The 26,222-nt window shown below is 35.4% G+C and overlaps 1 protein-coding gene across 2 annotated transcripts in view; it reads right to left on the bottom strand.

Annotated features, from left to right (window-relative positions):
* Positions 1 to 363: 363 nt before the first annotated feature.
* The window catches only part of LOC107717088 (regulator of G-protein signaling 7-like), a 52,227-nt gene continuing 26,368 nt past the window's right edge, over positions 364 to 26,222 (bottom strand). Inside the window, exons 3-18 of one of the 2 annotated variants that reach the window (XM_016523736.1) lie at positions 19,520 to 19,616; positions 15,186 to 15,236; positions 12,314 to 12,420; positions 11,861 to 11,912; positions 10,442 to 10,506; positions 9,606 to 9,682; positions 9,085 to 9,166; positions 6,881 to 6,955; positions 6,401 to 6,499; positions 5,283 to 5,344; positions 4,198 to 4,308; positions 3,962 to 4,087; positions 3,650 to 3,836; positions 3,428 to 3,517; positions 1,936 to 1,975; positions 893 to 963 (exon numbers count right to left, since the gene is read on the bottom strand). In XM_016523736.1, coding sequence (XP_016379222.1) covers positions 1,955 to 1,975; positions 3,428 to 3,517; positions 3,650 to 3,836; positions 3,962 to 4,087; positions 4,198 to 4,308; positions 5,283 to 5,344; positions 6,401 to 6,499; positions 6,881 to 6,955; positions 9,085 to 9,166; positions 9,606 to 9,682; positions 10,442 to 10,506; positions 11,861 to 11,912; positions 12,314 to 12,420; positions 15,186 to 15,236; positions 19,520 to 19,616 — 1,302 coding nt within the window. In that variant the 3' untranslated portion in view covers positions 893 to 963; positions 1,936 to 1,954. Of the gene's footprint in view, positions 964 to 1,935; positions 1,976 to 3,427; positions 3,518 to 3,649; positions 3,837 to 3,961; positions 4,088 to 4,197; positions 4,309 to 5,282; positions 5,345 to 6,400; positions 6,500 to 6,880; positions 6,956 to 9,084; positions 9,167 to 9,605; positions 9,683 to 10,441; positions 10,507 to 11,860; positions 11,913 to 12,313; positions 12,421 to 15,185; positions 15,237 to 19,519; positions 19,617 to 26,222 lie in introns of both variants that reach the window. The other variant, XM_016523735.1, reaches the window with a different exon arrangement.

The following is a 26,222-nucleotide window of genomic DNA, read 5'->3' as shown; positions in this document are numbered from 1 at the left end:
TTAAATGTATTTTCAACAGTTTTCTCTAATTAAATTTTTTTATTTAAAAAAGTATAGGACCATCAGTTTGATGTTTTTTTTTACACAATTAAAGATATTTCTATATTATATAATATAATATTTATTATAATAAATATTTTTTAAATAATAAAAGTAATAATCATTTATTATAGTACCAATGGGATGAGCACGATGCAAAACTAAAACCTGCGTTCCTTTGCTCTACCACTGCATGACAGCTCTGACTAGTCATTAACAGTTGTACAGGTGGCACAGCGAAAGAGAAATCAGTGCATGACTTTCAGATAAAGGACTGACTTTAATACATTTTCAAGTAAAAGTGTTTACACATGGTATAAAAAAATAAACGGAGGGAGCCAACAAAGAACCAACGAGACAGAATGCAAGACCAGTCGCTTTCAGATATATCCCATGCGACTTCACATGAGCGATAAGCAAACGTGTGCTAAATCCTTTATAGTGCAATAAAATCAATGCAAAAAGAGATGAAAGGTGAGTAGGAAGAGATCATCTCTGTGTCTAAAGCTTCTTGATTTTACACAATGTACCTATGCTGCTATTTAACTGTGGTTTTTATGACTTTAAATTTTCTGGTTTTGACATCATTTGATAAGTCTACAGTTTGAGACAGCCCTGACAGACAGAAGAGGAGAGGAGAAGATCACTTTCCTCTTTTGAAAGACATTGATGCATTTCCCAAATATTAGAAGTCCATGTCTAACTGTCTTAAAGACTGAAACTAGCAAGTAGCAAGTAGAAACTGATGTAAAAATTCAGTCTCTTGGACATGCAAGTGATTTGGTCCGTTGTCCAGGGTATTTGGGATCTGGATCAATCAGACGACAGAGATGAAGATGACAGCGTCCTCATCCTTGGTGGATTGTTTGAGGCTCAGCAAGATTGGACGACAGCAGGCAGCCTCTTCGATATCAGAGATTTTCCCTGAAACACAAGACAAATAGAACAAAGAGAAAGACAAATTATTTTAAATGTTATTGTGCAGTGACAACAACAAACACACATCTGTAAGCATGCTGAACAGAAAATGACTCCTTTCAGTTGGTCATTTACACAAATCTGTATCTGTACTGGAGGGTTATTTTAACACTGACACCTCATGATAGCGTACACAAAACAAACAACTTGGATTTCGGAGGGGTTGCATTACATGGATGGTTCACCCAAAAAAGAAAATTGTTATCATTTACTCATGTTACTCCTAACTTTCTGGTGTGAGGAAATTGCTATTCACTGAATTTTTTGTTTTCCACTGTAGCTCTCAGATATTAAACAGAAAATATTATAAATAAAATATTATATTTTGGTCTGTTCCACATTTGTATCCATATCTCTTCCATATTTTAAAAGTTTGGAGTTTTTTTAAGTCTCTTATGCTCACCAAGGCTGAATTTATTTGATCAAAATTACAGTGAGAACAGTAACACTGTTAAATACGATTACAATTTAAAATAACCATTTACTATTTTGATATATTTTTTAAATGTTATTCATTTTTGTGATGGTAAAGCTGAATTTTCAGCACTCCAGTCTTTAGTGTCACATGACCCTTCAGAAAAAAGGAAAAAAAATATATATATATTTTTGACCTCAAACGTTTGAATGGTAGAGTACTGTATAAAACAGACTTGGAATATCTCACAAACATATGGATGACTTATGATGCTTTGTGTTATTTTTGGAGCTCAGTCTCCCCATTCACTTTAATTGTATGGAAAAAGAGCAGCTTGGACATTCTGCCTAACATCTCCATTTGTGTTGAATGGAAGAAAAAAATCTCTCTATTTTCATTTTTGGGTGATCTATTCCTTCAACAGAAACATCAGATGTATTCTTGACTACTCAAACAAACATTAACAGGAGCAACACATAAAGGCTGAGGAAGAGCAGGGTTACCTGGAAGCAATGCCTTCCTTCAAAACAAGTTCTTACTTTTCTGTGGACAAGATAGAGAAAAGTGAACAGGTACACATTTTGGCAGCTGTTGCAACAGGAGACCAAAATGCAAAGTCATGCAGAGAGTGACAAACCACAATTAAACACTCAAGTTAACTCTGTTGGAACTGTCATGACATGATTTAATGTGACATTACAAGGTTTGGGGATGGGACAAAGCACCAGACAAGCTTCTTCTGACCAGAGCTGCTGTCTGATTGGTCAGGTAAGCCATCACTGAGGGGGCGGGGCCACTACCACTTACCACATTATGAGTAAACTTTTCAAATGAGGTTCTGCGATCCTGTATGCCTCCCAACTTTATTCAACAAGATGAAGAGTGAAAAAAGGGACTACAGCATGAAGTGTATGTGTTTTTATTAAGTATAATTAATATGCCCATCTATTTGTGTCAATTCAAATGTATCAGATTTAGTCTCCTTCTTCAACTGATGCACCACTAATTCATTTTAAAACATAAGAGAAAAATAGCATTATTACAATCTTAACAAACTATCCCATATAATCCAAATCACAAAAAACAAACAAAAAAAAAAACTTTTTGTTATTTTAGGAAGTGACACATTTTTTAAAGTTGAGCTATTTTTCAATAAGGGCCCTAAAAACAGCGCTAATAACATGTTCAATGCAATGTAGATAAAACAAACAAAAATACACTGACTTCTACATTCAACTATTCATTTAGCTGACACAAAAATAATATCTCAGTTTTGTATCTTTCATTTTTTTTCATCAAATACTTTTATATGAGATTAACTGAGATTAATTAAATAATTATTTTATCATGCAATTAATTCAAAGCATTACTGAAAGATAACTTCACATACACTACCAGTCAAAAGTTCAGGGTCAGTTAGATAGAATTCTAATTTTTCTAAAGAAATAAATACTTTTATTCAGAGAGAAAGCATAAAATTAATCAAAAGTGCTAGTAAAGAACTTTATAAAGTTACAAAAAAATTATATTTCAAATAAATGCTGTTCTTTTGAACTTTCTATTCATTAAAGTATTTGAGCTTTATTTTTTCCACAAAAATATTAAGCAGCACAACTGTTTTCAACATTGATAATAATAAATGTTTTTTGAGCAACAAATCAGCATATTAGAATGATTTCTGAAGGATCATGTGACACTAAAGTCTAGAGTAATAGTTGCTGAAAAATCACCTTTGCCATCACAGGAATAAATTACAGTTTATAATATATAAAAATAGAAAACAGGTATTTTAAATTATAATGAAATTCCACAATATTACTGTTTTTAATGTACTTTCATCAAAAAATGTGGTCTTAGTGGGCATAAGACACATCTTTAAAAAATATTTAAAAAAATTAACGACCCCAAACTTTCGAAGGGTAGTGTACCTGTATGTTTACAGAGTTCCTCTGTACTGATTATGACTGTAAGTCAAATTACTTCAATTTTTTTTACCTTTTTCTTAGCCTGCAGAAGCTCCTGGTAGGCACTGGATCTAATAAAACGGCTGTAAGAATCACTCTTCATCAGCTTATAGATGTGTTCCTGGGAGACACACATTTATAGTACATTCACATGTTTATAAACATTTAGAATATTAATTGTATGGCTTGTTTTCATCAATTTTCACTGAAAAACAATAATCAGTGTAGCTGCTCAAAAACACAAACTCCTCACCTGTGCATCCTCAAAAGCGTATCGTCCGGGGTCTTTGACGTTCTGTGTGGTTTTGCCGTAGCTCTTCGAGTCAACGTTGATGGCACTGGGGGCTCCGGGAGCCAAAAACTCCTCCCAGATCTCCTGCACCCGTGTTGGCACCTCACGGATCGGCCTCTTCTTTAACTCCTGCACTGCCAACCAGAATCTGAGTTTTGGATAACAAAAGAGAATGAATTTGCAGAATACAAAGTAGTTGCTCAGTGGAATGTATGGCTGTGTTGTAGTACTCCTCACACACCAGCAGGGGGCATGAAGGGCATGTTGGTGTACCTGAGGTTTTCCGAGCTGAATTCAGACTCCAGGAACTTGAGGAACTGCTCTCTCCCAACAGGATCTTTCAACACCTCATTGATTCCAAAACCCCAGCGTCTAACTCTAGTCTGCCCTGGTTCCTTACTGCTCACACACACACACACACACACACACACACACACAACAGATTATACATACAGTACACATTTATCTGTAAAGACTAATAATATTCATTGTGTGTGTCTGAAACAGACCTGGCCTCCATCTCCCAGAACGTTGTGTCATCTGATATCCAGGGGTTAGATGGATCAGGAGTGCACAGGAAGGGGTCATAGTCTGAATACTGTTCGGTATAACTCAGCAAACTACAAGAAAATCACAAAAACAAAGTAAGGGATAAAAGAGAGGAAGTAAAAGGGAGCTATTTATTTGTAAAATAGCAGACCAAAACACTGTACATGTATATACTAATCACTCAATTTCCATTCAAATGCAACCAATAAATAAAGCAAAAACAATGGTGTTGGGGAATGTTATTTTGCTTGTTACTCTGTTACTCATGATAAAAAGTAACGGTAACATTTTACAACAAGGTTCCATTTGTTAACTATATTTAATGCATTAACTAAACAACGAGCAATACATTTGTTACAATATTTATGAATCATTGTTAACATTACCTGTTAGTGCATTGTTGGTCCATGTTAGCTCAGGTCCATTCAATAACATTAACAGATACAACTTTAGATTTTAATAATGTATTAGTAAAATTTTGAATTAACAAATCAAAGAAAATAATCTATAAAATGCAAATTGGTTATGCTTATCAGTGACTTTATACACAATGCAATACAGTAATTGTTCAATATAATCCAAGCATGGGGAAAGAGAGTTTTTAAATTCATTTTAATAATTTTTTTGTAAATTTTTATTACTTTACTACTATATATGAACACACCAAATTATTAGATAGGTTATATGCATTACGTAGTTAAACAAGTTACATGGCTATTATAGTTTGCATTTAAGAAAACATTAAGTAATATGATTATAAACATCACTCCAACACTGATGGATTTTTATATTTTGATCTATAACTGATTGCTGCAAGTCGGTTTCATTTAACGTTGCACCAAAATCTTCGAGAAGTTGTGGCATCCTAATTGAGCCATTGATCTCACAGAGGGAGTAAATTTGAGGACGAGAAACAGAAACATGTTTGTCAGCATGAGTAATATCTATACAGACCATTAAAGAGGTCGATAAGAAAATGTTTAAGCACTGTAGAATAATGAAGACTTGTGGATCGATCACAGCACAGACACTCTCTCTGTCTTACCTCTCTGCAACTTTGGACATTTTCAATCGATGTCGGTCTAACTGTGCTTGCCCAAACTTGATCTGGAAAGACAATAGTGGTAATAGTCAAGGTGAGTATATGTGGGTATGTGTGTGTGAAAACAGATGCCAAAAAATCGGCAGTTTTCAACAGAGCTGCCAAAAAAAAAAAAAGTTGGTTAGGCTGGTCAGTTCTGAAGCATTTAAGAAGTTTTGAACATGTTTTTAAAGATCCCAGCACATACCATTTGAAAAGAAAAATAGATACTGTTGCCATGAATTAAGAATTCGTTCCCATGACTTAATTCATGGCTATGTTTTATTAATTCATTATTTCATCCCTTCATTTGATCTAAATTGCGGCCACATTGTACTAGTTTGATCCCTCATATTAATTTAAAACGTGGCTACTTTATACTAATTAATTTCCTTATTTTAAATCATGGTCACAATTTAACTAAAACAAGGGAATGAATTAGTACAACATGACCATGATTGAAATAAAACAAGGGAACAAATTCTTACTACTGTGGTATTTGTAATAAAATCATAGAAACAACAGGTAAAAACATGAATGGTCCTTGACTTTTTTTATTAGATCAATATAATAACTATAATTTCTATATACTATATATAAACTACAGGTTTTGTAGTAGCCCGTACATATTTAAAAACTGTAACTACCATAGATGAAATAAAAATGAAGTGCATGTCCTCATTTTCTTAACATATTTAGCCTTTTTAATATGACCATACAATAATATTTCTACCATAATACAATAGTTCTTACAGTATTAATACAATAAAACCATGGTAAATCTGCAGCAAAAAGCTTTGATAGGATATATGGAAAATGTGCTTCATTGGGTAATAAAATAATTTAACAAAATAAAATATTTAAAACTATTAAAAAACTAATTTAAACTATTAACTATTAAAAATGTGAGTTTCCAACTTTCAGGTAATTCTGACATGATGTGAACACAAATCCCTGTTGTCTAGCAAAGGGTAAAAATGAGACTTAAATGACATCTGGTTATGAAACAGAACAATCAGATACTTTTGAAATTCAAATGCAAATACTCTACCTATACCCACACAGAACCAATCAGGTGTTACCTGTTCCCAAAGCTCTTCCTCGGTTGGTTGCTTGGCCTCAGGGGCTGGTGTGTGGGTGGGGCTATGGCTGCGAATGTCATTCTGAAGGCCGTACACAGACTGTGAAAATCATCAGAATAATTTACAACCTTATTTCCATAAATTTGAAACAGGCTCAGATATTAGAGAAGAGATTTCTATGTGATTGCATCAGTGATTGGGGATTTCACATGGGCAGCTGTGGGATTGTTGAGGTAAGCTGCTCTTGATTGGTAAGGTGCTGAATTTTGTGAGGCTCTCTGATTGGTGGATTGATTTAAGACTGATTCAGTATTCTGATTGGCTGAGTGGTTGACTGATTCATTCAAATGCAATTGTTCAATGGTATAATGAGTGGAATAACTGCTGCAGTGACTAGCACATGGTTTAGAATATTAAAACCTTGAGTAGTTTGATTAAATGTTGGATTTCCTGCAATGCCAGTGGGTTTTATTGTGCCACCTTTCTTGTTTTGTGAGGGTTCTTCATTCTGGATGATTTCTTTATGTCCACTTCTGTTGTGTTCACACACCCTGGCTGAAACACACAAACACACACACACACACACACACACACTTTGTCAATATAACTGTCAATTCTCTAGATGACCTATAGTTTAGGGTTGCCAGGCAACCCTGCTGCTTAGACTGTAAAAAAAGGCATGGAGCTGTCAGTCAAAAGGTTTCCTGCTGGTTAGACTCTATTCTATCTCACACAGGACTCAATGTTTCTACACTCCAGTATAGGATGAATTTTAGGTCCAGGCCTCAACTGTATGTTGGAGAGAGAGGGAAAACAGCCTCAAGATACTTAAGAGTTCTGTAATAAACCCCATTTGAACCTGCACTGGCTAAATATGGACAAGAACTGCAGCATCTCGCTATTGCATGTCAGCTTGAAAGATCAAGCCAAGTTAGCATGAAATTGCTAATGAGTAGGATCAGCAAAGTGTAATTGAGGGAGAAATTGCTGCTTCCTTCAAAACAAACAGCTCACATACACACAAGTCATAAAGCAATACAGACCAGTGACTCACACATATATAGACACTAAAAAACACATGGACTGGTGCAATAATATTGTAAAAAACTATTCTTTAATGACTATTTAACATAGAAATTTAATGAAATTGCATGGTAACTTGAGTTACTACTGTGGTATTTGTAATAAAATCATAGAAACAACAGGTAAAAACACGAATGGCTCTTGACTTTCTTAATTGGATCAATATAATAACTATAATTTCTATATACTGTATATAAACTACAGGTTTTGAAATTAGTAGTAGCCCGTACATAATTAAAAACTGTAACTACCTTAGATTAAATAAAAATGAAGTGCATTTCATAATTTTCTTAACATATTAGCCTTTTTAATATGACCACAATACAATAGGTCTAAAGGCTGATTTATACTTCTGCGTCGGACCTACGCCGTAGCCTTTACGCCATAGGCTATGCGTCAGTTTTCATTTATACTTCTGCGTCGTTGTCCGCGTCAACGTGCAGTACACATGCAAACCGCTAGTCAGCAGTGTCCACGGGCATGTTGCTGGTGTAACCCGCAGTACCACGGCAAAAGCCGAAGAAGAAGCGGCTCGTCGGAGAAGCATTATAGCAGTGACGGCGGCAAATAAATATCAAATCATTAAATCATTATTTAAAACTACAAAAAGGAGACAACAACGGAACAGGAGATGATGGCATTCTTTCAATCTGCACAAGGACTTGTACCACGGCAGATCAACATTGTTTGTTGCGGACAACTACTGATGTATAATGCTATGTAGTATAATAAATGATAAGACACTTGTTCTTTGCTTTGTTTTATTTTATATAAGAAGGTGTAACATTAAAATATATTAAAGTGTACATAAACACACACAAAACTCAAGTACATATGGAGGGAGGGGTTCTTGCAGACCAATCACAGTGCTTGCGGTCCGCGTAGAATTGACGCGCTGTTAGATTTTTGGAGAGGTGCACGTCAGGCTACGGCGTATGGGTGTGCGTCTATGCGTAAGCTACGGCGTAGGTCCGACGCAGAAGTATAAATCAGCCTTTACTGTATTAATATAATAAAACCATGGTAAATCTTCATAAAGCATTTTCTAAGGATTGTTAAGCAGTATTTCATGAATATGCAGCGAAATGCTTTGATAGGAAATATGGAAAATGTGCTTCATTGGGTAATAAAATAAATTAACAAAAATAAATAAACAAAATATTAAATCTAGTTTGTTTAAAAATATTAAAATATAATATTTACAAAATATTTTGTATAACTGAATTAACTACATTAAGACTTCATTAAGATATACATCAAACAGCAGAAATATTTAAAAGGATAGATCAGGGAGGAATAGCTCTTTAGGGGACAACTGCACATTTTCACTTTTTACTTTGTAGAATATTGTCTAAGGAAATGAATGATATATGATTTTCAGAATGTGTGTTTTAGTTTTATGACTAGCCAGCAATTCTTCAAGCACAGAGGCGATTCCATTAGCTCAGGGGGGCTTCAACAATGTTATGTCATTCCTCTGTGAGGGAACAACTTCAAACACTCGAGAACAACAGAGAATAATTCTGAAAAAGAAAAGAGAATAGCTGCATTGTTCTTACACAGACTTAGTTCTACACTTACACACACATGCATTTACTCACCACTGGCCTGTGCACGTCCCAGAAAGCTCTCTCCTGACTGTCCAGTATTTTCCTCTCAATTTTGTCTCTTTTCTTATCGACTCTGTACAGACCAAACACCAAGCCAAAGCAATTAAAACATTTAACTTCCAAAAGAAAAGGCAAACATGCAATGAACCATGCAACTGAGCTGTGTTTTGGCACTCAGAGGCACTAAAGTGTTCACAGAATGGCCTTGAATTACTTGGAACAACAGCAGAAATGACTTATAATACAAGTTCTGTGAATCCAAAAACAATTTTACTGTGCAATTTATGTCCAAGAGACTTTTAAAATCCATTAGCACAGACAATATAAGAACAGCCAACAGCTTGACTCAAGAGACCTGGCCATTAATATTTTAATTCTTGCCATGTAAAGAATCACTTTCCTGTCTTCTGATTGGGTGGCATGCTTTTACAAACGCACAACAAAAAACAGCCAAAAAAGAATGGGAAAGACCTGAACTGATCACAATATACGAAAGACTGAAAGATACATACTTTGCTTGAGCCTCTGCTTGCATAAATATAAACTCCCATTTCCTGGCGAATGCCCGCTGCAGTCGTGCTAAACTCTCCTGAAAGAGAAGAGAAGAGGAGTTTCAAATAATCAAAGTAAAAAAAAACAAAAAGCTTTTTTGGAGATAAGGCTAAACTTACTTACTTGTAAGGTCAGTATAACAACTTTCTTAAAAAATTGGATCATTTTTGTACTTTTTGGGGCTTTTTGATTGTTTTTGGACCTGATTGATCATATGCCTTAATTATCTGATCTCAGTTTGAGTAAACATTATCAAAACCATCCATAAATAATGTTTTTTTTAATTTTGCATAAGCTCAGATCATTGAGGCCTATGACCAGTCAGTTCCAAAAACAAATACAAAACCTGCGCTAACTTAAATAAAACAAGTTGTCAAACAGATCAAATGCGAGATTTGGTGAAAATATAGCATAATGACAGATTACAAGCAATTTTTAAAAGGACGGTCAACAACAAATTAGATAAAGGATTTTCAGCACAACACAAGGGTTAACTTAATAATAGAAAAATGAAGAGGAGGCCCAATGATTACATGTTAACAGTTCTCAGTTCAATATGAGAAAGACGTTGGTGGAAAGAGATCTATCTACACAGGTCTACTGAAGCGCTTACATGGATTATGCAAACAAAGCCTGACATTTACGGCCAGCCTGGATTAGACCGACTTTCTTTTTAAAGATGGTCATTACCTTATTATCTCCTATCTAATAATGTCTGAAGTACAAAATCTGAGATGTGCATTGTTACAATTAAGAGAGAGAGAGAGAAGGGAGAAACAAAGAGAAGACTACTTACAGCTTCGTAATCAGCAAGTTCCAGACGTGCTTTGTTCTGCATTGTTCTTTTGCACAAGTACACAGCTGCAGACAGACACCGAGAGGTGTGTAAAAAAAACACTGCTCGCACACAGCACAGCAGCCCTCAGGGCTTTCAAATGAGTTGTACTAAAATATTTAGCAAACATTTAACATATTTCACACCAGCTTGTACCAAATCGCACCTGAGCGTTGCTTTGTTCTGATTGCTGAATTCATAACAAGCATAATTTACCTTACCCGAGGCACACTCATGCACACAATCATAACACAGGGTGATTCTGGAGAGTATCCAAAGAGTATATTGTTCTGTGTTAGCCGTACCACACGGATACGTTGTTTTCGTTCAAATCAAAGCACAAACAATGTAGAAAACGTATCCGTGTGGTGTGGCTGACAGAGAACAACATACGCTGTTTGCGTTCAGTGAATACTCTCCAAAATGGCGCTAGGGTGACGTGGAGGAGACGAATTGTTCAATAAAGTCGGGGGGGTTTTTTTCTTTTGCGCACAAAAAGTATTCTCATAGCTTCGTAATGCGTGACGCAGCTGACACAGAACAACATACGCTGTTTGCGTTCAGTGAATACTCTCCAAAATGGCGCTAGGGTGACGTGGAGGAGACGAATTGTTCAATAAAGTCGGGGGGGTTTTTTTCTTTTGCGCACAAAAAGTATTCTCATAGCTTCGTAATATTACGGTTGAACCCCTGATGTCACATGGATTATTTTACCGATCTCCTTGCTACATTTCTGGACGTTGATCGTGGTAGTACCCTTGCTGTCTATGGGAGGGTCAGAGAGCTGTCAGATTCCATCAAAAATATCTTAATTTGTGTTCCGAAGATGAACGAAGGTCTTACGGGTTTGGAACGACATGAGGGTGAGTAATTAACGACAGAATTTTCATTTTTGGGTGAACTATCCCTTTAATCAGTTATTAAACTCAAAGTAGTTAAAAAGGGTTTTTTAACACTGCAAGTTGCAAACTTTGGTTCCACTTTGATTTTAAAAATTAAAGGTTATTAAACATTTTTTGTTTTAGTTGTTTGCATTTTTTACATTGTGTTACAACCACATTTTACATACAAATACCTATGAAAATTAATGAGACTGAAATACAGTAAGCATAGTTAGAGTACAGCTCCCCTGGAAACCTGGATATAATGTTGAGGATGAAGGGATCAGGGTTTATGTAGTGACAACAAACGCATACACATGATCCAGCTGGAAGGATTTGATTAGGTTGTGTTTATATAGGCTAGTCTTATTAAAGCGCACACACTCCTAACACTCCATGATCTAGCTGATCTCCAGCCATCTGGAGGATTTCATTAAATACATGTTCATATAGAGCGGACTCAGAAAGATACAGATAACAAATCCCGCACAAAACTCACCATAGTCTGTGTTCTCGGGCTCCCAGCAGTTTGAGGGCCAGAAATACGGAGTCTGACAGATGAAAAATCACAACATGAACTACATTACTCATAATAAGCAGCTCAGTTTTTCCAAGCACATATACTTTTAAAGCTCAGTTTGTATATAAAAATAAACAAGACACTTGCAGTTGTTTTTAATGAAAATTTAGTCACATTTTACATTGAATGCAGTGATTATTATATATTTACGTTAGAAAGTACTGATTAATTCTAATGAACTTAACGTGAATTTAATGTGCAATTATTTGATGGAGCGTTCAGTATCTGAGCTAGCTACTGTATTACATGTTATTAGGCTACTATATAATTAACTTTAATAACATGCAATATATTTAGCATGGATGCCGTATTTTAAAGTGTTTCCAAATGTTCCTTCTCTATTTTGTTCCTCAAATCAGCAAAACAACTGACCTGAAATCTGTAGAATGTGCCGTCGTCTTTAAGAGTGAGCACATGGTCAGAGATGGGGAAGAAGTAGCCGTGAGCCGCCATCAGTGTGCCCAGATGAAGAGCCTCCACTAGAGAAACAATTAATAGTGTTATTAGGGGTCCAAATATGAAGTGACAACCCAATGCCAAGATTATTTTTTTTTTTTCTGCTCTAAAATTAAATGTACCAAACAAATGGTATGAAATGGTAAAAATGTGACTATTGATAGCATTTTAAATCTTGGTATATATTCTTATAATTCTTTTTTTTGTTTTTGTTTTTTCAATTGACTGGCAAAATAATAGGTATATTTTTGTACTAAACAAAATACTTTTATCAAGGGATGCACGATATTGGATTTTTGCCGATATCCGATATGCCGATATTTTCAACTCTTTTTGGCTGATAGCCGATGCCGATGCCGATACCGATATATTTCCTTTTGTTTGGAAACAACACCAAGTCTCTCCTGTGTGGAAATTATAAGCAAATTATTTTTCATTTTGGTTAGTTTTTAACAAGAATTTATTTTAACAAGAAAGTTATTTGTGTATTTTACTTTCATTTTATTAAAAGTAGGCCAACAGCGCCCCCTACGGAATTAAAACTCTTTACCATACAGGCATTAGGACCCGGGGGAGGCTGTCACTGCTGCCGCTGCACGTGCTATTACTGTTTATTGTATCACACACACATTCTCAGTTTAAATGCAGCGATCCAAAACAGTGAATCTAATCACCATTCTGGCAAAACTTTGCTTCAAAAATGAGCCACAATGCTGACATGATCTAATCGCTAGCACACCCTGAGCACATGTGAGTTAATGTATTCCTCTTATCGGCAAGACATATCGGCATAAATTTTCATATCGGGCCGATGCCGATATGTACATTTAAAGCCATTATCGGCTGATTCCGATATTGATCCGATAACATCGTGCATCCCAGTGTTTCTGCAGGTGTTTGAACCTGGTCCTTTTAGAACCAAATAAAGAATATATAAGGAGTAAATTGAAGGGAACACAGTACATCAATATGTAAACATCTAGAGAGCACACAATGAGTTGTAATAGCAACACTTCAAAGTTTGAAAATACAACTTCCAACCAATCTCCATGAAACCGCATAAACACATTTCATTACACCAAATACACAAAATAATCATTTTGCAACATCATTTTGACCCTTTTAAATCATTATTAAGGCTTGAATACCTCTGGTCCCAACCACTAGAATATGTAAATGAAAGCTTCAGTGAAGGTTCAAACAGGAAGACTCTAATGCCATGTCATTCCTATTAACTATTAGAAACCCGGTTTTAGGGTTGATTTTCTTTCAAAAAAAAAAAAAAAATCATATCTATAGGAAGTTCCTTTTCCCCATTCTAATATAATTATCTATCATTTAGTAATTTAAATGAGGCTATGACTGGACCTCTACAAGAGGAAGCATGGACATAACATTCTACCTCAACATACTGAACCAGCACCACACACTCCTCTGCAGAAGCCATACCAGAGGGAGTTAAGCATCAATCAATTATTTTCTATTAAACGTTTACAATACAGTGTTTACTGTGAGTGTGCATGTTACAGCATGTGTCTGTGCTGATTACAAATTAATATCCTTTTGCTTTCAAGGGTGCAGTATGCTTTTGCAGCTGTTGTTGTTTTGATGAGAGCTTCCCACCGGGCATGTTCATGAGGTAAATCCCACTAATCAGCAATGTAGGCAAGAACTGAACAGAGAGAAAGACAAAGAACTTTTTTAAAGTTCTTACTTTTTATCTCTCCATTGTTCCAGGCAGTCTGCTGAGTATACTGAGAGTTTCAGTGAACTTATCTGGTTGCTCTTTTCCTGTCTGAGAAGAGCCCACCATCACACACTTACTCACACACACCTGTCAAATCTGTCAGAGGGAATCTAAAGTAGAGGGATACACCATACTCAGAAACAAATTGAATCTCCCCACTGTGTGAAGAAAAAAATCTCCTTAAACCTACTCCACCTCCACAATACAGAGTCCAAATTGAAGACTTGAAAACCAGCAAATGCTTTTTGAGCAAATTAAACATTAGTTGCATATTGTCATAATTTAAAAAACAAACAAATAACTAAAATAAATATATTTACAATTCACTAAAATACATAATTTTAGTTCATTGTAGTGTGCAGTTTTGTTTTAGAAGAGTAGCTCGACTATTGTTAAACTACTAATTTACACTAAACTACTTAACTAGTTTTACACTAAAATGTCAACAATTTTTTCAAAAGTTGTAAAAGAGAGTACATTTTACAAAAAAAAAAAAAAAAGAAATCCAGTCTTTCTACTTCAAACTTTCACCTCTAATTTAAAGTGTTACTTGCAATTTCTTTGTAATTATTTGTGAAAATTACTAGCAATTTCTGAATGAAAATTGTTTCTACACTAATATTTTTTTATTTTATTTTTTCAATGTAGTAGTGCATTTCAGCAGCTAGTTTCAAAGTAGTTTCCCCATTGTTGTTGCTGAAGAAGCAGATGTGAGAAAGCGATCCAGCAGTTAGAACAAGCCTTTGGGAAACATAATCTTGTTTTTCAACGACTATCTGCTGTGTGTTACTGTAAAAATGTCCTCCTCCTCTCCTCTTGTTCAATTAAAGGAGTAACAGGAGATGCTGACATTAGCTGTTTGCCAACTTATAATTATGAATATGCAAATCCTGAATATATTATACTGTCAGCTGAAGTTATGATTTTGACTTTTATAAAAAGACTGCATATGAATGAATCAAATTAAGAGTAGATTTTTAATCTGTGCACATTACATTTGTAGCACTGTCAGTGATGCCATTAAAGAAAAGGCTGCATCACCTTGATCCTCGATACATAGATTCTTCAGCAGCCACTGGACAATGTCTGAGCCTGGAAAAGAAGAAAAGAAGGCTACTGTTCAAAATCTAAGGAGATTATGAGTCTCATTTTAAATAGATAAATGATAATGGGCTACTCTATAAAAATGTGAATCAAGTCTCGATAGCAGCGTCTACTAAAGAAAACCTGAAATGTGACATGTCAACTGAAAATAACTTGTTTTTTTCTTATTTATTTTAGTTTTATCTTTAAAATCAGCAAAATACTGTTTCATGGTTGGTAAGAAATGCTCTTTTTTTCAGTTTTTCCTTCTAAATTTTCTCAGTTCTGGATGCTCCAAAGAGGATCTGAGTCTAGCAGAGCTCTGCTGGAGTATTTTGTGGATTAGCAGAATGTCATAATCTTCACCTCTGCACTAGTGTTAATTTTTGTCAGCCATTTTTTTATTTAGTCTTAGTCCTGTGTCAAATGTACTTTTTAGTTATTATCATATTTAGTCAACATTGTCCTGTTTTTGTTTAGTCAAGTTTTAGTCGACTAGGGACTGGTTTCACAGACGGGATTAGGCCATAGTTCAATTAGGACATTTAAATAATTTTTATTAACATGCCTTAGAAAAAACATTACAGGTGTGCATCTTGAGACAAAACAAAGGCACTAAAACATTTTAACATCAGTCAGTGCAAGTTTCTTTCAGTTGAAACCGGTCAGATTTACATTTTAGTCTGGGACTATCTCTATCTTTCTGTCGCTTGGCTCGGCTAATGTCCGTCCCATGCACTGAAAGCTCTCTCCTCCACATCACGAGTAGACACGCCCCTTATTGCTGATTGGCTACAAGTTTGTTTTGCTATTCGGCCCGAATCGGTTTTCTAAAGTGTTTTTGAAAAATCACATACCCTGCCTTTAAGCTTGGTCTGTGAAACCGGGGGTAAATGTCTGAGCATTTTAGTCTAGTTTTAGTCAATGAAAACTTGTGAATGTGTGAAAACACATTTTCGTCATGCTTTATAATGGTTACTGATAAAAAAATTTTTTTGCTAAAAATTAGCAATGATTGTTGTCATTTGAGAAATTTATTTTTACATTTCAGGTATTTCACTTTCACCAAGAAGCATAAATCAATAGAATGTGGACTCATACAAATGGTTTATTTGACCTCATCTAGTGTATTTATTTATTAGGCTATTTATTGTATAAATGAATATCAAAGACTTAGATATCCACACTCTGTGTCTGCATTATGAAAACTGACAAAAACAAACAAAAATTATTATAACAGTGAAATTCCTAATAGTAATTCCAATAATTCCAAAATGCAATAATCGCAAACAAAATAGCCGAGATCTCATTACAGAACACAGACAGTATGAATGACACTTTCATTTAAGCTGAACATCTCACATGGAGATCGCTAAACTTCAGCTTACTTGTTTGTCTGTGTTTTCAGATCATCGTCGGCGCTCCCGCAATGAAGAGCGAACGCGTGCGTATGGTTGCCAGATTGCAAAAATTAGGCAAAACACTGGGCAGAAAATGTATCCTTTTAACAGAGAAGCTCTGATGTTGGGATTTGAACTCTTAATATCTGGTGACCGCACACAAGAAAGCTCGCGTAGTAGAGGCATGTAAACATATTACTTTGTTTCCTTTTTTTTTCAACGAAATTAAAAAGAGATTTTGTCATAGTTTTTATTTTTTTAATTACATTTTGGTCTCGTCTTTTAATCAACGTTTAGTCTCGTCTTTTATCAATATCGTCAACCATATTGCATGTTGATATAGTCACAGTTATCATTTATTGACCTTACTGTTGTTTTGTCATTAGAAGTTCACCACTGTTAGATTGACATACAAATCTTCACCTTTCAATGAATAGTTCAGCAAAAAACAAATTTGCTGAAAATTTACTCACCCTCAGATCATCTAAGATGTAGATGAGTTTGTTCCCTCATCTGAACAGATTTGGAGTAATTCAGCATTACATCACTTGCTCACCAACAGATCCTCTGCAGTGAAGATCATCGTCGGCGCTCCCGCAATGAAGAGCGAACGCGTGCGTATGGTTGCCAGATTGCAAAAATTAGGCAAAACACTGGGCAGAAAATGTATCCTTTTAACAGAGAAGCTCTGATGTTGGGATTTGAACTCTTAATATCTGGTGACCGCACACAAGAAAGCTCGCGTAGTAGAGGCATGTAAACATATTACTTTGTTTCCTTTTTTTTTCAACGAAATTAAAAAGAGATTTTGTCATAGTTTTTATTTTTTTAATTACATTTTGGTCTCGTCTTTTAATCAACGTTTAGTCTCGTCTTTTATCAATATCGTCAACCATATTGCATGTTGATATAGTCACAGTTATCATTTATTGACCTTACTGTTGTTTTGTCATTAGAAGTTCACCACTGTTAGATTGACATACAAATCTTCACCTTTCAATGAATAGTTCAGCAAAAAACAAATTTGCTGAAAATTTACTCACCCTCAGATCATCTAAGATGTAGATGAGTTTGTTCCCTCATCTGAACAGATTTGGAGTAATTCAGCATTACATCACTTGCTCACCAACAGATCCTCTGCAGTGAATGGGTGCCGTCAGAATGAGAGTCCAAACAGCTGATAAAAATATACAATACGACTCCAGTCCATCAATTAACTTCTTACGAAGTGAAAAGCTGTGTTTGTCACAAAAAAAATCTATCATTTTAACTTTAAACAGTCGCGTCTAACCAAAATACAAGTCCATAATCCATAATAATGCTTCCTCCAGTGAAAAAGTCCAACACGTTATACTCTCAAAGTCTACCGAAATACTTAGAACTGTTTTTGCTTGTAATATGCTTGATCTGTGCATATTTCTCTCCTGATTCAGACAAGATGACTTTTTCACTGCATGGAGAAAGCAATATGGTTAAAGGTATTTTAGTTGGAAGCAACAGTTTAAAGTTAAAATCATCTTAATGATGGATGTTTTTGTTTATTGCAAACATGCATATTTTTGCTTCTCAAGATGTTAATTGATGGACTGGAGTCATATGGATTACTTGTGGATTATTGTGATGTTTTTATCAGCTGTGTAGATTCTCATTCTGACGGCACCCATTCACTGCAGAGGATCCATTGGTGAGCAAGTGACGTAATGCTAAATTTCTCAAAATCTGTTCTGATGAAGAAACAAATTCATCTACATCTTGTATGGTCTGAGGGTGACTACTTTTTCAGCAACATTAATTTTTGGGTGAGCTATCCCTTTAAGTATTAACGGCCCTTTTACAGTGAATAATAAATAAAGGGTGTTTCATTTAATTTCAAAGTTTTTGTGTTCAGTGTTTCGTTTTCAACCTGGTCACTGCTAAATTAATAGACTGTGAACTGTTTCTTCTGAGAAATACTGTATATTTCCGAGATAACCCTTACTGACCAATCAAATCCAGTAATCCCAAAATATGCACAGAGCCCCTATAGCCTCAGCCAATCAGCAGTGAGAGGCGTGTCCCCAGAGACAGTAGAAGCCAAGAACGTGAGACACTTTTTAAAGCATAGAGAGGCAGAGACTGGGGTATTAGAGCTTCCTCTGGGGGATCGCAGTCAGAGGAATGAAAGAATACCCTTCTGAGAATTTCTATCTTGCTTTTTCATTCCTAATCCTGCCTATCTAAAATGGATTATGGTATATACAGGAGTATAACATTTGCACTCTTCTGATATGTTAATAGGGCAATCATTATTCAATAAAAATGAAACATTCTAATTATTCTTTTTAAATGAATAATGGATCCAGTTATTTCCTTTCTTTCTGTTGTTTTCTTCTCAAATATGTTAAATGAATATTCTTGGTTATGGACCACAGATAGAATACCACAAACAATAATTTCAACTAATCTCTTCTTTGTGAAAATTAACTGTAAAATTATGGTTTGTGGCAAATGACAGCATGCCACTGATGTGGGCCATAAACATTAGCTTGAAATTAACCTGGAATATTCGATTAGCTGTATTTATAATAGCTGTTTCCGGCTGTTAGAATGAAATCTAAATAAATATAATGAGTCAAATCTTCCAACCAACCAATTCAAACCCTGTGATTTATATCCAGAATTGTGCTTCTCCACCAGAGCAATGCAGGCCAGAGACCTTTGATAGAGATCAGACAATCAACAGAGATCAGTACACGAAGGGCTCTGGTACTGGCGCTGCACTACAGAGTTCTGGCTGAGTTTTCATTGTGCTGGTCTTCAGGCTTGCTGTGGGGCACTGCCTCTTGCTGAATCCTGCTTTCTCAGCGCCAGCTTGGAACCGCAGTGTATATAAAACAGATGTAGGGAAATTACCAGAGAAGACACTGGGAATCTTGGATAGGAAACTCTTCACTGTACGGATAGGTATGCCGTTTTTTTCATCCTGCATCCTGGCAATCACATCCTCCATCTGAACAATAGAGAGAAAGACACATGAGACTAAATTAAAACATATGTGCTTGTAATTCTCCTGCAACACGGGAAAGAAATAAGAATATCAATGAGTGTCAATATTCCATGAGGTGGAAAATATGATTTTTAATTTATAATATTTTTTTAATAAAAATATTTTCATTGCAAATTTGAATTGCATCCAATGAAGCAAACACCTTTCTTTCTGTTAAAATTCTTAAATAATATAATATTTAATAAAAATATTTTCATTGCAAATTTGAATTGCATCCAATGAAGCAAACACCTTTCTTTCTTTTAAAATTCTTAAATAATATAATATAATATAATATAATATTTTCTAGATTTAACACTATGAATGAAATAAAATGTGGTATCATACTTTTGAACCTTACTATAATATAATATAATATCTATTTTGTTCGCTATATTTAAACACTCCATTCAAATAAAATTTGGGGAGCCAATCAGGGCTCAAACATAATGAATGAATTTCAAAAATATACAGCAAACTGAATAATACAGCCAATCAAAGTGAAGCATGAGGCCACAGAGACCTGAGATGAGAGCCCACAGGACGCTTGTCAGCAGGATCAACCCAGCCTTCAGTGAAAGAAGTCATTGGATATAACAACCCTATTTATTAGATGATGAGAATCCAAGGGTAGAGTGGGACCGATCACGTCACCCGCTCATTGATCCGCTGACATTTGGACTATTCTCAGAGACGCTCTGAATGTCTGAGTAAACAAGGCGAGCAGCGTCGCCAGGGAACTCACACTCTGGACACGTGACCGAGTACTTCACAGCTGCCAGTGACCTCATTCAAGTGAAGACCACATCGAAATCAGTTCAATATGTGCCCTGGAGATACCTGACATATGGAAGTGTGTGTGTGTGTGTGTGTACATATATGCAGAACGTGTTGTGAAAGTATATGAGTTTGTACCTGTGAGTGTTTAGACTGAGTGAGAGAAAGAGCGTTGTTGCAGTTTCCTCAAGAGGAGGCCCAGTAAACATGTAAAATGACATCAGTGGGCGCTGCACTGATGCGGAGTGTTTCTTCAGGCTGTAAGCCTTTGGAGAGAATTCTAACAGAAAATGTTGTTAAATTCCCTTGAAAACCATTATTATGACTCCAGAAATAGCTTTCTTTTTTAAAATCTAGAGATGAAACGCTTTTGATGGCAGTTTCTAACCACCTACAGTGCACACGCACTCACTGAGGGAGGGAGAATCACACATACACTTTGTCGACAATGCAGACCGGGCTGGTGGGCAAACACTGAAGTGCTAATTTAAGGTAATGAGGGATCTGAGCATTCCACTCACTCTCACGACTGTAATAGAAACATTTTAGAGAGAAAGACGGAGAGAGAGAGAGAGAGAGCTAAAGATAAGCACATCTCAGCTGTATGGTGCAATGATGTGTGATGATATGAAGTCCCAAAAGCCTCACTGGCATCAGCTGTACTACCACAGCCAATCTGTGGCCTGAAGTTTTTAAACTGATGCAGAGATTCATGGGTAAATTTAAATAGTTACCAGTCAATTTTACACCAGCAAAATTGCAAAAACTGATTAACTTAGTCATACACCGTGCTGTTGTTTTTGTGAATTAACTATTTGGTTTTAATTAAACACAATATTAGGATTAATGAATCTAATCAGACATACAAATATCTGCTGACAAAATCTGCTTAATAATATAAAATATACACTACTGTTGAAAAACATTTTTTTCTAGAATACATTAAATTGATCAAATGTGACAGCAAAGACAATTTATATTTAAAATAAATGCTGCTCTTTTAAACTTTCTATTAATCAAAGAATCCTGAAAAAAAATATCACGGTTTCCACAAAATATCAAGCAGCACAACCATTTTCAACATTGATAATAATAGGAAATGTTGCTTGAGCATCGGCATATTAGAATGATTTCTGAAGCATCATGTGACACTGAAGACTGGAGTAATGGCTGCTAAAAAAAATCTACTTTGCAATCACAGGAGTAAATTACATATTCAAATATATTCAAATAGAAAACTAATATTTTAAATTGTAATATTTCACAATATTACTCTTTTTTTACTGTATTTTTGATCAAATAAACAAACAAAAAAAATCAAATAAATGCAGCCTTGATGAGATTTCTTTTAAAAATGCTTTGACGCGTACGATCACACCGGTGTGATTAGAACTTTGAGTGCGTCACGTCATCAACTGCTGAATTTAAATCCGCTTTCGCGCTTTGTCTGGCGCAGAACCAGATCGGACGTCGTGCGAAAGGGTTAAAAATCTTACCAACTTCAGACAGTTAAACAGATTTTTTTTTTTAGCTAATAGTTAATTGACTGTAGTAACAGTTGGGCTGCGCTAATTGTGAATTCAAACATGAAGGTGGTAGCTCAAGCTTGAGTTGTTCTACTGTAGTTCTAGGAAAATCCCTGATTATGGAATATACATATGGGTCAGTGTGCATGATTAATTGACAGTTCTAATATAACAAGCAGCATATACCTGAAACATTCACACAGACACTGCCCTCAAAGCAAAATGTCCTCTAGCGGTGTATCTCCAGGGATCGCACATCTGGCGGCAGCCAATCACAGAACAGACTGATAAAAGCCAATAAGATCAGTTGCCCAGAAAAGAGATATCAAATGCAAATTTAGTCAAAGACCAAAGCACACTATGTGCACTACAAAACATTTTTGGATATTTTCTGATCATTGAAGTAAACATTAAACACACTAATAAACCATGAGGCTAAAATGCTGGCTAAACAACTAGAAAAAATAAATAAATAAAACAAATTCACCCCAGAATCTGAATTAAATTGTTTAGAAAGCAACTGAATGCTTTTTTACTTTTTTAATCCTAACTATAAATGTATTATTTTTTTTGTTTGCAGTGGATTTGAGCAGATAGTAGCTGTCGCAGTGCCTGCAATATACAGTATATACCACTTCACACACTGGGAAATTATGGCCAACTCAATTATTCATTTACTAAATGACTTCAGCTTTGTCACGGACTCATGGCAGACTGTGTCCTGTCCTCACTACTGACACATCTTAAAATATATTATATTAACAGTTCTTGCATACCAAAGTAATTGCCTCCTCATGCCCTATATAAAGACATTTCGACATTTATTTTGGGTCTCAACTGCACAGCAATAGCTTGGTCTGGCTTCAAACTTAAAAAGAATAAATAAACAAATAAATAAATAAAAATTGCATCATCCCCAAACGGTTATGTATATAACTGTGATACCATGATACTTCTTTGTTACTGTGTGCTAATACACTAATAATGTAACTGTGGCAACTTGGGACAAAGAAAAGAAAATTCGGATACAAAGCAAAGTATCACAGCAGATATACCAATTGGGGATCACATCAAAGCATCCTTATTCATCAAGCACAAGTGTGCACTTACAAAAAAACAAAAGGCTTCATCCAAAATCTTCCATACCAGCTAATTAACAGCGACTGACACAAAGAAAAACCCTCACATGCATAATCAGACTTCCTCTATGTTTAACCCTGCGACCCTGAGCTCTGATATCCCATGTGACACCACTTCTCTCTCTCTGTAGCAGACAGCTGGAGTTCAGAGCGCTGGTGACAGCACAAGTGTCTTTTGATGATTATTTTGCATCAGAGAAGTGAGGAAGTCTTAGTGGTCGGACACAGACAAGGTTATTGCAGGAATTACATGAATTTTAGATCTCTTCTGCTCATTCCCTTCATCCCTCACTCCCTGTCTCTCATTTTGCAGCCACCCCTCTTTCTGTTTCCTAGGCAACCAGTGTGATGATGACATCATATACATATGTCAGCCTAGGAAGAGACAGAAAGAGAAAGATTTAGATGGCTTTAAGTGTATGCGTGAGACAAATTAGAGAAAGGAAAACAGACAAGAACATTAATCATATGTTTTTCCATATGAGTAATTCTACTGTACACTTGTGGCAACAGATGCGGTCACTCACTTTAAGATGGTAAGCAGTCAGACTGTAGTGTACGTGCACTACCGTTCAAAGTTCGGAGTCAGATTTTTTTAAATATTATTATTATTTTTTAAAGACATTAATACCTTTTATATAGCAAGGATGCATTAAATTGATCCAAAGTGACAGTAAAGACATTTATAATGTTACAAAGGTTTTCTATTTCAAATAAACACTATTCTTTTGAACTTCCTATTCATCAACAGAACTTTTTCAATATTGATAAAAATAAGAAACATTGGTAACACCTTAGATTAGGGAACACATATTCGCTATTAACTTTTTTTATAGAGTTTTCCCTGAACAAACTCCTAATTTGCTGCTTATTAATAGTTAGTAAGGTAGTTGTTAAGTTTAGGTACAGGGTGGATTAAGGGATCTAAAATACGGTCATGCAGAATAAGGCATTAATATGTGCTTTATAAGTACTAATAAACAGCCAATATGCTAGCAATATGCATGCTAATAAGCAACTAATTAATAGCGAGAATTGGTCCTTAAAATAAAGTGTTACCGAAACATTTCTTGATCAGCGAATCAAGCATAATTAGAATGATTTCTGAAGGATCATGTGACACTGGAGTAACGGCTGCTGAAAATTCAGTTAAAGGTAATGTAAATTGCATTTTAAAATATATTAAAAAGAAAATAGCTATTTTAAATTGTCATAATATTTCACAATATTACTGTTTTTACTCTATGCTTATCAACTTAAATGCAGCCTTGGCAAGCAAAAAAATCTTACAAACCCCACATTTTTATTCATATAGACAAACATGTTTTGAAAATCGTGTAAGTAATAAAAAAATCGTAACAGTATATATGACTGTATAATTGCTATTTACAATTTTAATTTCTTAGTCAATGGGAGCAAATATGCATGATTCTTTTCCATAATTCAGCTGAGTGAGGTTTGATGTAAAAAAAACAAACAAACAAACTGTGTTGTGTTTTCTTTTGATACCTAAGTGATAAGTGATAAATTAAATAGAAATAATTAAAGCCGCACTACTGCAGGTTTTTTTTTTTAGTTAAAAGTTAATGTAATCACATTGAGTGAGTACATATTTGATGATGTGATGATTACCGTTAACCATGGGTAAGTGTCAAAATGCAACTGACAAGTAACTTGCAAATGTATGTTTTAACCAAGGAGGGTGATAGAGAGACTAAAATTCCGTAGCTCAGCTTTAATACAGTAGCTTAATAGTAGGTTAAATTTAAGTTGTTTTTTTAAATTCAGATGGAAATGCCCCAAACTTGATTAAACTGTCAGTTGTTTGATTGATCAATTAATCGTACATCGTGTTTTTTGTGCTATATCTTGTGCACAATCCCCATCTCAGCAGTTCAAGCTTTAAGTACCACTTAAAATCCTACAAAGCCCCAGTCGCTACTACAGGCAATGCACTTCACCAAACCCAGTGGCACAGAATGAGTCAGGAGTTGTAGCAACAAAACATCTTTCAAAGTCAACCTACTTTAAAACGTCTGAAGCTGAAGCTGGAGAAGATGCTAAAAAAAAAAAAAAAAAAAAAAAAAAAAAAGTGAAAACCACTGAACATCTGCCTCGAACAGACTGACAAACTTCCATTGAGAGGCTTATGTTCAATCAATTGGATATAAACAAAATATTTATTTCTAAGTTTCTAAATCTATTGAATGATTTATTTGTCTGCCACAGTCTAGTATAATGTAAAGAATGTCTTATGTCCTTTTAAAATAAGTTTGCCCTTTACAAAAACACACAACCTTACACTCTATATTTGGCATTCCATCTTTTGTCTTCCATCTGCGTGAGAGCAGAGACCAAAGGTATGAGTGCCCTTTCACAGAAAAAGCACATGAATATTCAATACAGCATTACGCATAATTGAATATTCAACATCAGAGAGAGCACTGCTCAGTTATTCACTGAGAACATGATGTGGTTCTTAGCATAAGAGAACACTATCTGCTAAGAGTGGTGACACACACACACACACACACACACACACACCTAAAGTTTCCAACCGATTCAGTGGCTTTGAAGTCTTGCTCCAGTCCTGCTCACAAACACACACACAAAACACTGATTCACTCGCTTACACACCAACACATGCCGTATGCTCACACACAAAAAGGCCACACATTCTGTCATGAGAACACAAATGTGCACAAAACAAACAAACACTCACACACTCGCTATCAAACGGGTAGGAGGACATTAATTCAGTGTTAAACTCGCCTGCAAGCTGAAATCAGACTGTTTATATGACCCTGATCTTTCCAATGTAGCAACCCTTTCATTCTCACACACACATGCACAAACCCATGTACACAAACAAGTAAACACATCCATGATCATGCCATACACATGTCCACTTTCTGCACACAAAAGAAAAACTATTTTGTAAAAGACCATCCCAAAAGCTACAGTGCATTCTCCATTATGCATAATATAAATCATATTTAGTAAGCTAATGCTTCACCCACACACACACACAGCTTGAGGATGGCCTTTAAAGGGTGCCACTGTACTCTCTGTACTCTCTGTACTCTAACTCTCTCTCTCTCCCACACACACACACACACACACACACA

This window comes from Sinocyclocheilus rhinocerous, unplaced genomic scaffold (genome assembly GCF_001515625.1).
Source record: "Sinocyclocheilus rhinocerous isolate Xijiao unplaced genomic scaffold, SAMN03320098_v1.1 scaffold119, whole genome shotgun sequence".
NCBI classification, from domain to species: Eukaryota; Metazoa; Chordata; class Actinopteri; order Cypriniformes; family Cyprinidae; genus Sinocyclocheilus; species Sinocyclocheilus rhinocerous.
The sequence above is the reverse complement of the archived record's forward strand: the minus strand, read 5'-3'. Positions and strand labels throughout refer to the sequence as shown.